Source organism: Arachis ipaensis, chromosome B09, assembly GCF_000816755.2.
Source record: "Arachis ipaensis cultivar K30076 chromosome B09, Araip1.1, whole genome shotgun sequence".
Lineage (NCBI taxonomy): Eukaryota > Viridiplantae > Streptophyta > Magnoliopsida > Fabales > Fabaceae > Arachis > Arachis ipaensis.
Genome location: NC_029793.2, coordinates 282996 through 298854, shown reverse-complemented (window position 1 = coordinate 298854; position 15859 = coordinate 282996). Strand labels below are relative to the sequence as shown.

The 15859-nt window shown below is 36.9% G+C and overlaps 4 protein-coding genes across 10 annotated transcripts; 2 read left to right on the top strand and 2 right to left on the bottom strand.

Moving 5' to 3' along the window:
• LOC107614616 lies at positions 194–1317 on the bottom strand. The gene has a single exon (XM_016316758.2). It carries the CDS (start codon positions 1123–1125, stop codon positions 508–510), a length of 618 nt encoding a protein of 205 aa, XP_016172244.1. The 5' UTR covers positions 1126–1317; the 3' UTR covers positions 194–507.
• LOC107618465 (3-isopropylmalate dehydrogenase 2, chloroplastic) lies at positions 2270–5506 on the top strand. Of its 2 annotated transcripts, XM_016320553.2 has the most exons (10): positions 2272–2606; positions 2658–2898; positions 2977–3052; positions 3155–3243; positions 3751–3837; positions 4161–4277; positions 4398–4505; positions 4651–4704; positions 4792–4944; positions 5076–5506. In XM_016320553.2, the coding sequence occupies exons 1-10, from the start codon at positions 2386–2388 to the stop codon at positions 5151–5153; spliced, it is 1224 nt and encodes a 407-aa protein (XP_016176039.1). In that variant the 5' UTR covers positions 2272–2385; the 3' UTR covers positions 5154–5506. The 2 variants fall into 2 exon arrangements, with proteins under 2 accessions (XP_020966169.1, XP_016176039.1); XM_021110510.1 differs by having other exon boundaries at positions 2270–2898.
• Positions 6965–11901, top strand: LOC107618237 (BRCA1-associated protein). 6 transcript variants are annotated; one of them, XM_021111609.1, is made up of 12 exons: positions 7339–7395; positions 8763–9193; positions 9269–9374; positions 9454–9568; positions 9660–9757; positions 9995–10101; positions 10200–10446; positions 10529–10582; positions 10679–10822; positions 10952–11016; positions 11274–11328; positions 11484–11814. In XM_021111609.1, the coding sequence occupies exons 2-12, from the start codon at positions 8874–8876 to the stop codon at positions 11628–11630; spliced, it is 1458 nt and encodes a 485-aa protein (XP_020967268.1). In that variant the 5' UTR covers positions 7339–7395; positions 8763–8873; the 3' UTR covers positions 11631–11814. The 6 variants fall into 6 exon arrangements, with proteins under 6 accessions (XP_020967270.1, XP_020967269.1, XP_020967267.1 ...); XM_016320247.2 differs by having other exon boundaries at positions 7342–7395; positions 9269–9377; XM_021111608.1 differs by having other exon boundaries at positions 6966–7395; positions 8763–9374.
• LOC107614617 (transcription factor bHLH18-like) lies at positions 11782–13976 on the bottom strand. Its single transcript, XM_021111612.1, has 3 exons — positions 13290–13976; positions 12897–13196; positions 11782–12813 (listed from the first exon to the last, which is right to left on the bottom strand). The coding sequence occupies exons 1-3, from the start codon at positions 13563–13565 to the stop codon at positions 12676–12678; spliced, it is 714 nt and encodes a 237-aa protein (XP_020967271.1). The 5' UTR covers positions 13566–13976; the 3' UTR covers positions 11782–12675.

Sequence of the window (15859 nt, the reverse complement as noted above, 5' to 3'; positions counted from 1 at the left end):
ATTCTGTACATTCCATAAGTAAATGTGGGACATGAAATCCAAAATCATAATCATAATATATCTAATCTATCTAATCAAATTGACCTACTACAATGCTAGATTCCCAATAATCCACTCTTGTCGTTGCACGCTCAGCCTTACCTTCTACAAATAAAACAAATAATCTATTCAACGAAAATTGAAAGAGAAAAACTAGAAACATGAACGTCTTCCTTCTTATTTCTTTTCAAAGAGAAATACTATTCACAAATTCAACATCACAATCACAAGGCAAAAAAAAATATTCACAGGCACTACTCAACTTAACTTTACAGGTAACTCTGTCCTAATTTTCCACTGGGCGTACCAAAAAAATAAAGGTTCCCAGTCTTCCAAGAGAGTAACAATATGCCTCAGATTCAGAACACACACAATAGAACCTTTTTTTTTTTCTTTTTAATGCATCCTCCTTTTGCAAAAAAATTAAAAGGATGATTTGATCAACAAAGAAACAAAAAGAAGAGAATGTCAGTAATCTTCTGCCTTGGACATGACGGAGAGGCGGCTCGGCCTTGGCTGAAAGGCTTCACGGCGGCGACGGTTGTGGGAGGAGGGTCTGATCAGAGCACACAGAGCTTTCTTCACCAGCTCGCCCTCCACTCCTCCGATTCGCACCAGCGAGTTCTGCATCGCCAATCTTCGAAGATTTAGGGTGTTACCACTCGAAGAAGAAGCACAATGAAGCAACGCCGTTTTCTGCTGCTGTTCGGCGAGGCGTTTGTGGTAGGAGCAGCGGAAGGAGCCAGGGTGCGTCGTAGGTGAACACATGCACGTCCTTCTCTGGTGATTCGACGTCGAAGATGATATCGCGTCGGTTTTCCTCTGATTCTTGTTTATCGCCGTGGAGCGTTGCCCGGGGGAACCTGGTGGTTGCTCCGAGGAGAATCTCACGGATGCTGGACACGGCGGCGAAGAGGTGGAAGAACAACGCCGATGGTGGCCAAAGGAGGAGGAGAAGCGCGTGGGGACGATGGGGGAGACTCCGGGAGCGAAATTGGCGGAGGTGTATGAAGCGAAGGGGTAGGAAAATGAGCGCGAGGAGGACGGCGTTTGGTTTCTGGAGGAAGGTGAAGCCACAGCGGCCATTGTTGAATTGATTCGAATTGGATGTGGCTGAAACGGTGTAAAGAAAGAAACTAAAGAAAGAAAGAGAGTGTGTGCGATTTTTCATGAGCATTTAGCAGTGAGAAATGAGAAGAGAGAAAGATACCTGTTAGGATTTATAACTTATAAGTTTGTTAAGTTCGTTATCTTTTGGGAGCGTCGTATACGGGAATCAGTTGCGGATAGAACCTTAATTCAGCTTTTATACACAATGAATTACGTTTTTTGCGGCATGGTATACTGTTCAATATATACTTTTATTATTTTTTCAATTTATAAAACAAAAAGGTATACATATACTTATACGAGAAAAGGATAAATAAATTTCTGATGTTTTAATTCGAAGACAAATTTATTTTTTAAGATTGAAAAATATAAAATTATTTTTTATCTTATAAAATGTGTGACATTTAGATTTTTTGAGAGCTTGTTTGGAAATTATTTAATAAGAGAAAAAGAATTCCATTTCTTTTAAAAAAAGAATTTATTTTTATTTGAAACTCAATTTCAATTTGGAATGACTATAGAATATTAATAGAATAGAATCCAAATTTAAAAAGTGTGTGAGTGGATTTAGAAATCAGATCTCTGATTTACAAACGAAAGAAAAATGAGAATTGGAATTCTTAAAGTAATTCAAATCATTTATTTTTAGTTATTCCAAAGTAAGAAAAAGAATTCAATTTTTGAGTGAATTTTAATTCTTAGCATTTTAAACAAGCTCTGAGTTTTTGACTTATGAAAAGTAGTAGTATTAATATCTGGTGTAATTTTTAAAATTTAATTTCCACTTTTTAAGTTGGTAAAAAAATTAAAAAAATGACTTCTCTCGTAAATTATTTTTTTAAAAATAATTTAATTAAACTATTTTTTCAAACTGGACCTAAACAATCACACACAAAACCACTCCAATTCTTGCTTCAGTCAAGATAAAATAACTTGTGAATTTGTGATTAGATAAATGTCACTATTTATGAAAATCTTTAGGAGTTTGAAATGATTATGTATGACTGTTTTGTGTGACTAAGATTTATTTATGACTGATATAAATAAAGTGAGACTATTGTATTTAATGGTATAATTTATAAATCTTAATTTTTTTTACATTAAAAAAGATTGGAATAATAAAAAAAAAAAGATAATAAGAAAAAGTTAGTGCGGAGGCGTCGGCCATTGTCCAATGAGCTGAAGTAAAGACTAAAGAGAGTGGGAGAAGAGTCGAGCTCGAAACCCAGAAAAATAATGGCGCCTTCTCTGCAGTTGTTCCATCCTCCGAAGCCCCTCACGCACTTCAATCGCTTCTCATCCACCTCCTCAAGGCCTGTTTCCGTAAGGTGTTCTGCAGCCGCCGCTCCTCCTTCCAAACGCTCCTACACCATCACCCTCCTCCCCGGCGACGGCATCGGCACCGAAGTCATTTCCGTCGCAAAAGACGTTCTTGTCCTCGCCGGCTCCTTCGAAGGTATCCTCCCCATTTCCCTTTTCCCAACTTCATCCACTCTTTTACTCTTCATGATCACATACGAGTTCCGAGAGATGCTTCTGGGTGGCGCTGCATTGGACGCCACCGGAGTCCCCATGCCCGAGGAGACCCTTTCTGTTTCGAAGCAATCCGATGCTGTTCTTCTTGGTGCCATTGGAGGCTATAAATGGGATAAAAACGAGAAACATCTGAAGCCAGAGACTGGGTTGCTTCAGCTCCGGTCTGGCCTTCAAGTTTTTGCAAATCTCAGACCAGCCACTGTCTTCCCACAGGTACTAATCAGCTCTTGCTGCTTCTTCTCACATGGAAATAATCTGCATGCCTTTTAATTTGTGCTGGTTATCCTCTAGTTGGTGGATGCTTCAACCCTTAAGAAAGAGGTTGCCGAAGGTGTTGATCTCATTGTTGTGAGGGAACTCACTGGCGGTCAGTCCTCCTTCGGTTCCCCACTCATTATACTGAATTTCTAGTTGCTGTCCCCTGATTCGTAGGGTTAAATCTTCTTGTCCGTGCTCTCTGCTTATTCAGGTATATATTTTGGAAAACCCAGGGGCTTTGGGACCAATGAAAATGGCCAGGAGACTGGATTTAACACTGAGATTTACTCTGCTCATGAGGTATCTTACTAATTGGACATGCTTCTCTGCATGAATTATAACATGCTTGTGATTTGTGAGTGAAATATAAACAAAAGCTATGGTTGCAATAGAATTTGTCAAGGTTGTTGACCTTGGTTGAATACTTAAGTGGAAGAGAATTCATGTGCACTATTTGATTACAGATTTTATTATTATACAATGATTCAGAATAGTCGATTGAGCCAACACATGTTGTGAAAAATATATCCAATGATTCAGAACTTTCACAATTGTTTGATGTGAGATTATGTTGGAGGGGTTTCTTTCATAAAGAAGGATGGAAAAAAGATTGTGTGGAAGGGACATCTAAGTTAATGTGTTGCTTACAGTTTGCACTTTTTTTTTCTTGGTTTCTCTGAAGTAGCTTGTAGTTCTCTTATGGTGAGAAGTTGTTCCTTTCTTGTCTCTATAACTATTTTGTACATTCTCAATGGATCTATGATCTTCTAATTAATTACTGATCATGATCATCAATATATATGACAGATTGATCGGATAGCTCGTCTGGCATTTGAGATTGCTCGGAAGCGGCGTGGAAAACTTTGTTCTGTTGACAAAGCCAATGTATTAGAGGTATGTGGTGCTGGTTTTAGCCGTAACACTTACCGCGAAATTTTGTGAAATGTCCACGGCTTCTTGAGTCTGGTTTGATATACTGAATATTTTAAGATGATCTACATTTTCTTTCATTGGTAAGCTGCATGCCATAACTTGCTTATACTTGAAATCCGGAAGATTGTATCATTTGTCATCTTTTAACAATCTGTTTATGTTATATGGCCCAGAAACCTTGACAAATAAGTATAAGTCACTTGCCTTGAGTTCTGATGGTATATTTAATAGTTCTAAGCCATAAGAGATAGATTTGACAATATAATTATATTTTAAATCTTCAGGCATCAATGCTCTGGAGGAAAATAGTTACAGAACTAGCACTGGAATATCCTGATGTCGAACTCACACACATGTATGTTGATAATGCCGCAATGCAACTGGTTCGCTACCCAAAGCAGGTATGTTTCTGGAACAAGTTAGCATAATCTGTATTTCATTTATTTGTAATGCAATTTTCTATTTACAAAAGAAATATGTATAAATGTAAGGGATATAATATCTCACTCTGAATCTTGCAGTTTGACACAGTTTTAACAAACAACATATTTGGCGATATATTATCGGATGAGGCTTCAATGATTACTGGAAGCATTGGGATGCTTCCTTCTGCTAGCATTGGTGCTTCGGTATGAAAAGAGTATTCTTAATGAATTAGAATATAGATGATGATGAGCATGTTTCTTGAGTTTATCCTGCAATTCTTTGGACTATTTTTTGGGCAAGTTAACATTTCCACTTCAACTTGAGTTTATTGGATTTTTGTTGGAGCAGGGACCTGGACTTTTTGAACCTATACATGGTTCTGCACCTGATATTGCTGGACAGGTTGGTTTCCGGTACACTCATGTTGTTCATTTCCCTTCATGTAAACACAGATACTAAGTTGCTACCACGATAATTATTTATATGCAGGACAAGGCAAACCCATTTGCTACTGTTCTTAGTGCTGCTATGCTTTTGAAATATGGCCTTAGAGAAGAAAGGGCTGCTGAAAGAATAGAGAAAGCAGTTCTGGACACTTTGAACAGGGGATTTCGAACTGCGGACATATATTCTGCTGGAACAGTATGCATCTCTGTTTTATTATTTTGAACACTTGACACTATATAACGAAAATGGACATGGAAGCAAATGAAACTTCACTCCAGGGAATTTCTCCTTGGTGACTAACTTGATGTTTGGATTGTGTTATGCAGAAGCTGGTTGGATGCAAACAAGTTGGTGAAGAGATACTGAAGTCAGTTGAATCACACATTCCTGTTGCTGCAGTTTGATATGTAGACCAGACCAGTTCATTTCAGTACCTGCTTTGGCTCGGAGATCTCTATTTTCTGGTGGGTGATAAATGACTTTCAAAGCCGAAAGAATTTGCCTATTCCAGAGTTTTGGCTTTCTCCTACATTATATGTTTTGGTTTCATATCCTACCCATCGTATATGTGCTTTATCGTTGAAAAGTGGCAATTTTCCTTTTTCTTTACCCAGGATTATGATTAGTCGTTGGAAACTGCTTGTAACGGTGAAATAACTAGCGGTATTTTATTTTCTTTTTTGAAATCCGAGGCTTCATTTACTTGTAACAATTACAAGCACAATATGCGAAAGTTAAAAGTATCTTATTTCTTAAATACCATAGTTGATATCATAAATTACAGCACCTCCATTGATAATTCTCATCAATGTAAGAGAGTAGCAGTAGCCGATTCGTCTGGAACATTTCTCACTACTTCTCCTATATTGTTTTTTTATATTAACTAATAATGAATGAAAGTTCAGTTGCAGTTTGATACGTAGACCAGTTCATTTCAGTACCTGCTTTGGCTCGGAGATCTCTATTTTCTGGTGGGTGATAAATGACTTTCAAAGCCGAAAGAATTTGCCTATTCCAGAGTTTTGGCTTTCTCCTACATTATATGTTTTGGTTTCATATCCTACCCATCGTATATGTGCTTTATCGTTGAAAAGTGGCAATTTTCCTTTTTCTTTACCCAGGATTATGATTAGTCGTTGGAAACTGCTTGTAACGGTGAAATAACTAGCGGTATTTTATTTTCTTTTTTGAAATCCGAGGCTTCATTTACTTGTAACAATTACAAGCACAATATGCGAAAGTTAAAAGTATCTTATTTCTTAAATACCATAGTTGATATCATAAATTACAGCACCTCCATTGATAATTCTCATCAATGTAAGAGAGTAGCAGTAGCCGATTCGTCTGGAACATTTCTCACTACTTCTCCTATATTGTTTTTTTATATTAACTAATAATGAATGAAAGTTCAGTTTTTTTTTATTAATTATTTTAACAAGGTTTTCAAATTCAATCTGTTTATATTTTTTAAAACAAGATAAAATTTTGGTTTAGGCCCTTTGTAGAATATAAAAGCGATGACATACTCTCTTAGGCATTATGTCACAATAAATTTTAAAATGTTATATTTAACTGTATTTGTATAATATTCTTTTAAAATGTTTTAAAATATCTTAAAAGGTCCTGAAATATTTTAGAAGATTCTGAAAGATTATGAAAAGTCATAGGATATTCTAAAAGAGAGTGAATGTATATAAAAGTATAAAGAAGAGTGAGGTGAATGGCTATAAATAAAGAGTAAAAATTTGAGTTGTAAGTGTATAAAATATTAAAAATAAAATATTTTTTCCACCCAAATTTATTTTCTATTGTGTTTTTAACCTTGTTACTAAATATTAAAGATTAGTTTGACTCGGTCTTAACTCAAAATATTGAGTAAGTCGGCGTGCGTCCCACAACACAAAGAAAAATCAATAACTTTTAACAATTTAAAAAGTAATAATAAACACCGAAATGAAAAATCGCAGGTTTTGTTCTAGCTGAAAACTTCAATATCTGAAAATCGGCCGAACCTGCAGCAATCACGGACCTGTTTGCCCCAAAACCGTTTCTCCAAAAATCGAAGAAGAACCGCCGAATCGGATGGTTTCCGGCCGGTTGAACCGGACAGTAAACCGGCCGGTTTAAAAGAAACGGTGTCGTTTTTGTCAAAATTGGCTTACTTTCATTCTTGGTTCTGAAGCTCCTTCGTTTCTCCCCCTCCCTTTCTCCCTTTCTCCCTCCCTTTCTTTCATTCCCAGAAACTCGGCCAAAAAACCCTAGCACTGTAAGCCTACACCACCGCCGCAAGGAGTGGCATACTGCCGCCGTCCGTCCGTCTATCTAGCTTAGCTCGTGCTCCAAGTCTTCAACCCCTGTTCGCTGTCACCGATCGCAGCTGCTTCCTCGAGCTCGGCGTCCGTCGTCTTTGTCTGCTCAGCCGCGCTTCCGCCGCCGTTTGTTTTCCGTTCACGTTCGCGTCTTCGTTCAGCCGTCGTCTTCGTTGGCGTTCTTCGCCGTTCAAGTTTGCTCGGCGTTCACCGTTCGCGTTCACTCGCCGTTAACCGTTCGGGTTCGCATTCGCGTTCGTCTGGAAGCCACGTTGCTCTGCTTCAAACTCTGCGCGCGCTCCACCTAGCCGTCGAACTGCTCTCTTTTGTCGCCGCCGTGAGTTCCCTAAACCCGCCACCAGACAATACACTCACACAACACCAATACTCTGCTTCAAACTCTGCAACTTCTTATTTCTATTACAATAAGTAACTATTTGATTTGGTAGTGGTTTGGATTTTTTTCATAGACTGAATTAAAGTATACAATAAACTGAATTCATAGACTGATAATTTGCTAAATTGTTGGGCTGCTGTTGTTTTAATTTGCTAAATTGTTAGGTTTCTGCGATTTAATTTGTTGGATTTTCTATTTAGGTCTTGTTCTTGTTTATTTGCTAAATTGTTGTGTATTTATTGTTGTCTTTGAGATTCTTTCTGGAAATTGGTGATCATTGATTTATTATGTGTTTCATGTTTTCATTGTTTTCTTCTTCTGAAGGAAAAAAATATTCTGTTTTCATTGTTTTGTTGATTGTTTGTTTTGTTTCAGAAATCAATTTTTTGTGATCAATGCTCAAACTCTAAATGCTGTTCTGCTGGTTTTGCTGTGTTTGTTTTGTTTCAGAAATCAATTTTTTGTTATCAATGCTCAAACTCTGAATGTTCTTCTGTTTTTGTTTTGTTTCATAAATCAATATTTTGTGATCAATGCTCAAACTCTGAATGTTGTTCTGCTGTTTTTGTTTTGTTTCAGAAATCAATTTTTTGTGATCAATGCTCATACTCTGAATGTTGTTCTGTTTTGTTTTAAGGCTGTGTTTGGAAGACGTGATTGATTTCTGAGTGTTGTTTTGTTTTTGTTTTAAATCTGTGTATTTTGTTTAATTTTCATTTTGTAGAAAATTCTTTGAGGTATATAAGAATTAAGAAGGAAGACTAGGTATTACTCTAATTCTGGTCTGCTACAAGCTTGAACATAGAATTGAAGAGAGAAATCCTTTATTATTTCATCATTGGCCTATTTTTGGCATTGCATATCATTGTAGTTTGTTTATTCATAGAACTAGTTGTTTATGTCCCCTTTTGAAGTAATAAAATGCAGTAAAAGAGTGTATAGAAGTATAGAACCAGTTACTTTATTTATTGAATTTTTACAGAATCAGGTGTTTTTATAAACGGTTTTTTTATTGAACCACGGTTAAATCGATTAAATTAATAAACCAATAAATCAGTAATTAGAGTAGTTCAATGACCGGTTCAATTTTCATAACCTAACTTACTTAATCCAACAAATTACTATGAAACTGAACTATTTAAATTTTAAACTCAAAAAGTTTTTTTAAAAAACAAAAATCAGTTATTAGATATAGATTGGCTTTATTTTCCTTTGAAATTTTTTAAAGGAAAAAGAAATGGATTATGATTTATGAAAACATTGAGTAGTAGAATAGTGAATTGAAGAGTATATTATTTACTTTTAAGGAAAGCGGGGAATGAAGGAGAAGGGGAGGAGCAGGAGCAGGAGCAGGAGGGAAAGGTGATTAAGATTAAGAGACGTGTGTGCGCGCGTAGGGTTGAGTATTAGGTGTAGCCATGTCTACTAGCTGGCGTTCCAGCACTGCCGTTTCATCACCGCCAATCCCAATTCCAATTCCAATTCCAATTCCAATCCCCAACGAGGAGCCTTCATCATTCTCCACCTCCGTCTTCAACTTCTCCTCCGGAAACCCTAGGATCGAGGAGACCCGCGGCCTCATGCATCTCTTCCCCGACCAAGATCCCCCTTCTACCCTCCCTTTTGGACGCAAACCCCTCGTCTGCGTCGTCGGCGTCCCCAATCACATGACCTACGCCGACTTCTGCCAGTTCTGTGGTTCCTTCCTTCACCACATCCTTGAGATGCGCATTGTCAGGTACTACCCTCCCTCCTTCCCCCTTCTGTTCTTCCCTTCACTGCTCTCTCTCACTTTCTTTCCTTCTTGTTTCAGAATGGATGGAACGGAAGATCAGTACAGCGTTTTGATCCGCTTCGACGATCAAGACTCCACCGACAGCTTCTTCAAGCATTACAATGGCCGCCGTTTCTCCTCTCTGGAGGTCCTTCTCCATTCTCTTTTCTCCATTAGCTGCCTCTCTCACCGCCTCTTACTTGTTCTTCTTATTTCAATTGTAGGTTGAGGTTTGCCGTGTTCTTTTCACGTTGGATGTGCAGTACACTGGTTCCATTGAACATGCCCAACCATCCAATGCTACCTCCACTGAACAGCCCACATGTCCAGTTTGCCTTGGTACAACCTCCCCTTTAGATATGCATTGCCCACTCTCACTATTATATTATCCATCATCTATGACTCCATCCATGTTTTGTGTTGTCTGCAGAGCGGTTAGATCAAGACACCAGTGGAATTCTCACCACTATATGTAATCATTCTTTTCATTGTTCGTGCATATCAAAATGGGCTGATTCTTCTTGTCCTGTAAGTCCCTCCAGAGCCAATCCCTTTCTGTGCGTCACATTCATTAACATGTACATAGCGTACACTTGACTGTGCTGTTTGAACTATTTTGCGTGCTTGCCTGGTTGGGTGTTTGAATTCATTGTTCTTTTCGGACTTTTCATTAATTTAGCTCGCATGTCTAAATAAGTTTGATGTAGTGCTAGTTATTGAATCTCTGTACTTGTCTGCTTAGTAATTTCCCGCTATTTTATTCAGGTGTGCCGCTATTGCCAACAGCAAGCTGAAAAATCGATATGTTCTGTTTGTCGGACCACTGAGAACCTTTGGATATGTGTTATATGCGGATTTGTTGGCTGTGGAAGGTGAGGGAATTTGTCTTCAACCCTTGTTTTTTATACTGCTTCTTTGCTGAATGTATCCCAGCCATATGTATCTTATTCCCGAGACAATGGTGTCTCAGATATAAAGCAGGACATGCCATCATGCACTGGAAAGAGACACAGCATTGCTATGCCCTAGATGTGGAAACTAAGCGTGTGTGGGATTTTGCGGGAGACAACTATGTTCATAGACTTATTCAGTCCAAAACCGATGGGAAGTTGGTTGAGCTGAACACTCACTGTGTTCATGCAGAGAATGGGTGTGGAAGTTGCAGCTGTGAAGATAATTCTATGAGCGAGGCTTTACTTAATAGTAAAGTTGAAGCAGTAATGTTGCAAAACTAGTCAAATTATTTTTCTGAAATCTTGGCTTCTTCTGTAAGTTTAATTTTATTTTTTACATTTGCAGATTGTCAATGAGTACAATGAATTGCTTGCTACTCAACTTGAAAACCAAAAATCTGTAAGTGGATTCTAGTAGTCAGTTGCAGTGAATCTGCTGAGGCTGCATCATGTCCAACATACCCGAATTGCTCACTTTTCTATGTGTTAATTGTAGTATTTTGAGTCATTGTTACAAGAGGTAAAAGAAGAAACTGAGACAAAAATCTCTAAAGCTGTTCAGAAGGCTGTCAGTCTTAAACAACAGAAGATTCAGGCCAAGATTGACAGATGTAACAAAGAGAAGAAATTTCTGGAGGAGGTAATAAGTTGTAATCCATTGTTAAGAATTTCTTATGAAAAATTCCCATTCCATAATCACAGGACCTCATTAATATATCATAAGGACAGGAAATTGTATTGCAAATGTTTATGTGTTTTGTGTCTGCAGCTTAATGAGAATCTTGTTAAAAATGAGGATGCTTGGAAAGCAAAGTTGCTTGAGATTGAGGAGAGGTATTGTTTTATCTTTTATATCTTTCTTATGGCCTGATTTGTTCTTTGTAAAATAGTTACTCTTTATGTACTACTTATTTAGTATGAGGATTCCATGATTAAATCAAATGTCCATAATTGCTGCTTTCATGTTTGTTTGGCAATTTTAGCAATTTCGATTATGTAATTCTGGTGCTACTGATTCCTATTACTTGAGCTTGAGTGGTTGGAAATTTGGTCCAAAGGTCTGAAATCTGTATGGTGTGACTTATTTCCAGGGAAAGAAAATTCTTAAAACTGTCGGAGGAGAGAGTAGCAAACCTGGAAGAGCAGGTTAAAATACCGTTTTCCTTAATATATTTTTATATTGGTTGATGTGGGAGTTAAACTTGTACAGTAGTTATTTAATATTTATAAGGGGTGACATACTTATGCTTATCATACAACCCAAATGGATCGGCTATTTGATACTGTCTTAAACTCTGCAGCTTAGATATCTCATGACTTGTCTAGATGATGTGAAGCCGGAACAGCAACAGTTGCCTGAGCATAACGAAATCAAAGATGGGCTTGTGTCTGCCTCATCAAAGGAATCCTCGTCAACTAATAACTCTCAGGTTGGCAAAAATCCATAAATACAAGAATCATCCGGCTAAAGTCCTCACACTGATTTGAATCATTCGTGTTATGTTCATAAAAATTGTGCATATGGATCCATTAGTATAGATGTTTCAACCTGAAATTTTTGTTGTTTCGAACTGTGGTGTATATCTTGAATCTATTCAGTTCTGTAAATAGAGAGTACTAATATTGGATTGATGCCATAAAAACGCAGACAAACGACAAATCATGTCAACGAAGGTATGGCAAAGTCAATAAAATTGCAGATAAATTTTATGACGGATACATATTGCGCAAGTTGATTAAAAAAAAAAGATTAACCGTTAGTTGATTAAGTTAATGAGTTTATTATTATTATTTGACACTGTTGATCGAGTTCAAATGTTCAATGTTATGTAACTGTTTGACTTGACTACTAAGGATAAAATGTAAAACTAGCAAGTCACATGAAATGACGAAGCTGAGTGGAGATATAATATTCAATTGAAGAAATGTCGTTCGAGATTACCATCACAGTTTAGTGTATTATGTAATGCATGAACACGTTAATGCTATTCGTAAGTCGAGCAACTCGGATCGCATTCAGTTCTATTTGTATATATTAGCTTTTACGTATAAATTAAGTAAAACGAGATGATACATTCACGATACATGGATTTGTTCACCTTTTGACCAATAGTGAAGCTTGTTTTCCAAAATGTTTTATTGTCTTTATTTATTATTTTTTTTTTCTGACACTGTTGCTACTGGCTAGAGAGTAAAGAAAAATATTCGCCGTCATATCATATCGTATACAAAAGACATGATGTTATTTGTGAAGAGAAGAGTAAAATGTTAGGGGATTAGATCAACACTTTTAGTAAATAAAAATAAAATATTAATTAGTGTTGACTCAAATACAAGAAAAGAAAATGTTGGAAGTAATGTTATTATTTGTATACAGGGATATCATGTCCATGTAATACAGCTATGAGGTCAAAGAATGTAGACAAGAGTAACGTTACTCCAAGAGTCGAAGCATATGAATTTCAGTTATACTGAATAACTTAAAAATAATATTCATACATGAGATGTAGTCTTAATGAGTGCACTTGGCTGGTATATTTGGTAGGTGCTGATTTCTTCTTCCTTGAGCATAGCCACTTGTCTCAGGGTTTTGACTAGATCCTTCACTATGAAGCTGAATTTGTGACCCATCTGTAGAACGATGGAGACATGGAGTAGTTGTGAATGTGAGTAATGAAGAGAAGAGAATATAGAATTGTGGATCGGTTACGTACGTGAGCAATAATGGTGATGTCAAGAGTGTTCCCAAATGGCAAGACGTTACTGCTGGAAATGGAAAGATGAAGGAGTTGAAGTTGGGAGAGTATTTGGATGAGAACGCCGCATTGAGTGGCACAATGAATTTTGATGAGCAGTTGCTTCCCCAATACTCTTGCTTCAACTTCTGGAAGTGTCTCGTCGCCGCACCCGCACACACGAGATCTCGTTATGCTTATCTCGCCATCTTCTTCCAGCACCTTCACACGCTCTTCTAGTTCTTTCACGTACTTTATGGCTTCTTCAAGTACGTGCGCCTTCTCCGTCTACATAATAATAAATAAATCACAACTACATGCGTGCATTGATAGATATAACTAGAAGAGTGATGATGATAGATCAGAGGTGACCTTCTTCAAGCCAGGTATAGTTGCGGAAAGTGCAATGAACTTTCTAGAGAGTTCCTGTCTCCTGTTCCTCTCTGACATTATGTGATCCGCCGTCTCTGAAGCGCTTCTTCTCCTCTTACTTGCCGATTTATCGAAAGACAGTATATAGGAACTTGTTGCCCTATTTCCGATGGCCGTCTGGCTGCTTTCTTGCGGCTGCTGGAGGATATCTCTCAGGAGGTAATCTTCATCAAAGTTGTTGGTGCGGCAAAGGCATTCATTCACTTCATCATCCATTTTCTAATAAATAATATAAATTCCAAAAGCAACGAAGTTAAGTTTGTTATATTGCTAACTAGAGATGCGTGTATGTCAAGTATTTCACACTTTACAGGATTCCATCCATGATCCATGAATGGAGTAGGGACATATACACATGTTGCATTTTCGTTTTCTGTCCTTCTCCAGCACTTAAAAGCAACGACATATCGTCATCATTCTAAGGATATGAAACGGGATAAGAAAATCATACAATATATTGGTCCAAAAGTGACTGTAGAGGAGGTACGAAAAGGAAGATATTAGATATATACAGGGGTTTGAAAACCCGTACATCACTTTTTCATTGATTCCATCGCTTTAATTTCCTCCTTTTACTTTGGATGAAAACGCTTGTCGTCTATCGACTTTGCTTCCGCCATCTGCAATATAATTGTATGGAAAAATCTAGGAGTCAGCAACTTTATCAAATTCTGGTCAGCATGTAACCAGCAAAGAATAGTGAGCCATTGCATGAAATCTCACACTAATCTCACACCATTAAAAGCCTCATTGATAGCTATTTGATGGTTATAAATCTCAAAAGTTGCTGGCCCTAGCATTCTTCTAATTGTATTAAGGCATGAAGCAGCGAGCCAGCCCCAATACTCATTCATTATTCACACCAAAACGGGCCTTCTTTGCATGCAGAGTAATGCAAGACATGTCAAATGATTATTGTATACACAACACACTAACTGATGTAGAGTGTAGATCTTAGATTATTAATTATTTTATCCCTCTTTAGTTAAGCTAATAAATAACTTAATTCGAATTGTATCAACTTTCTCCATTCTGTGTAAAAATATATTAACTTCCACTCTTGGATAAGATTTTTTTTTTGGTCATGGACTCTTGGATAAGATAGAGCTTGCTTTAGCATGAGTATTTGTATTTCATTCATTCCAAGCTAGCTAGCTCCTTAATAGGAACAGGCTTTGTACCTTTTTTTCTTTTTTTTGGTCGATGGCTTTGTACTTCATTCCTTATTATATTGCTTAAAGCAAATTAATTAAAGGTGGTCCATTAGTAACATGGATGAACAATTGGCTTAAGGGTTTTGTGGGTTTGTGGCCAGGATGTTAGCCCTCCCCTCACAATCACTTTAAAACAGAAAAACAAAATATATAATGCCGTCTCCGTCGGCCCAGATCAAAGAATTTAACGTGGCTCAGATTTGGGCAGAGTAACAACCCAACCCCAAACCATTGTCCAAAATAAACTAACTTCAAGAAGAATTAGAATTGCAGCCCAATGGAATATAGAAATCTTTCTACTTCTAGTCTGTATGAGTGTGTGTAATGTAAGACACAAAAAAAAAAAGAAAAAAAAAATTGAAATTGCGATGGCCAATAATTAACGGTTTGTCCCTTCCTCTTTATGGCTTTCTTAATCTAACAATTTCTACATAGTTGCTACTTGCTGAGTTATAATTTACTTTAGGGACAGGGAAAGGGTGCATGGTACATAGCTCACATTCTTTTCACCTTATTAACTTCAACCATTAATTCACACTCTAATAAATTTCAAGTACAACGCATGTATGTTTCTTGAAGTTGCTACTTTATTTAATAAATGTTTTACTTAAGAACATCACTGTCATAGGAGGTCAATGATTGCTGAAAAGTAGAACAACGCGAGTACGATACATTTAAGAGCTGCTTTTACAATTTTTCATCACTCAAATTAAACTAACCAAACAAATTCAGCACGTGTACAGTGTACTTCTATGCAAAACGGAGCGTGTTTTAGTGAAGGGTATCTTATTGCTCACATAAACAAAACAATTGATTTAATAATTTAAATTTATAATGTGTGACATCTGTTATGGTAAATTATTGTAACCGTACCCCGTTTCATTGATTAAGTAGTAGATGGTCCCGCAATAATTGAAAGAGTTTGACGTTTTTGTATTATCAAAACCGACTTTAATTGAAGGAGTGAGATAATATATATAGATTCCGTGCAAGGCTATCTCACTTGTCATTCAATTGACTGCTTTTTATCTTCAAAAATCAAAACTATTTGGGTGGAGAAAATCAGGATTTCCATCTCCAAAACGTACGGGGTAAAATGATTCAATGAGTAGATCTGGACTCGCGTGATGGGCAGAAGCAAAATAGATATTGTTTTGGTATAGCTTTTTTGTTTTTGGTATAATTTTTTTTAATAAATTAAACTGCATGTGTAATGTGTTTATATATATATTAATATATTAATAATTAATTTTAGTGTATAAATAATATTTTTATTAAATACAACCATACAAACAT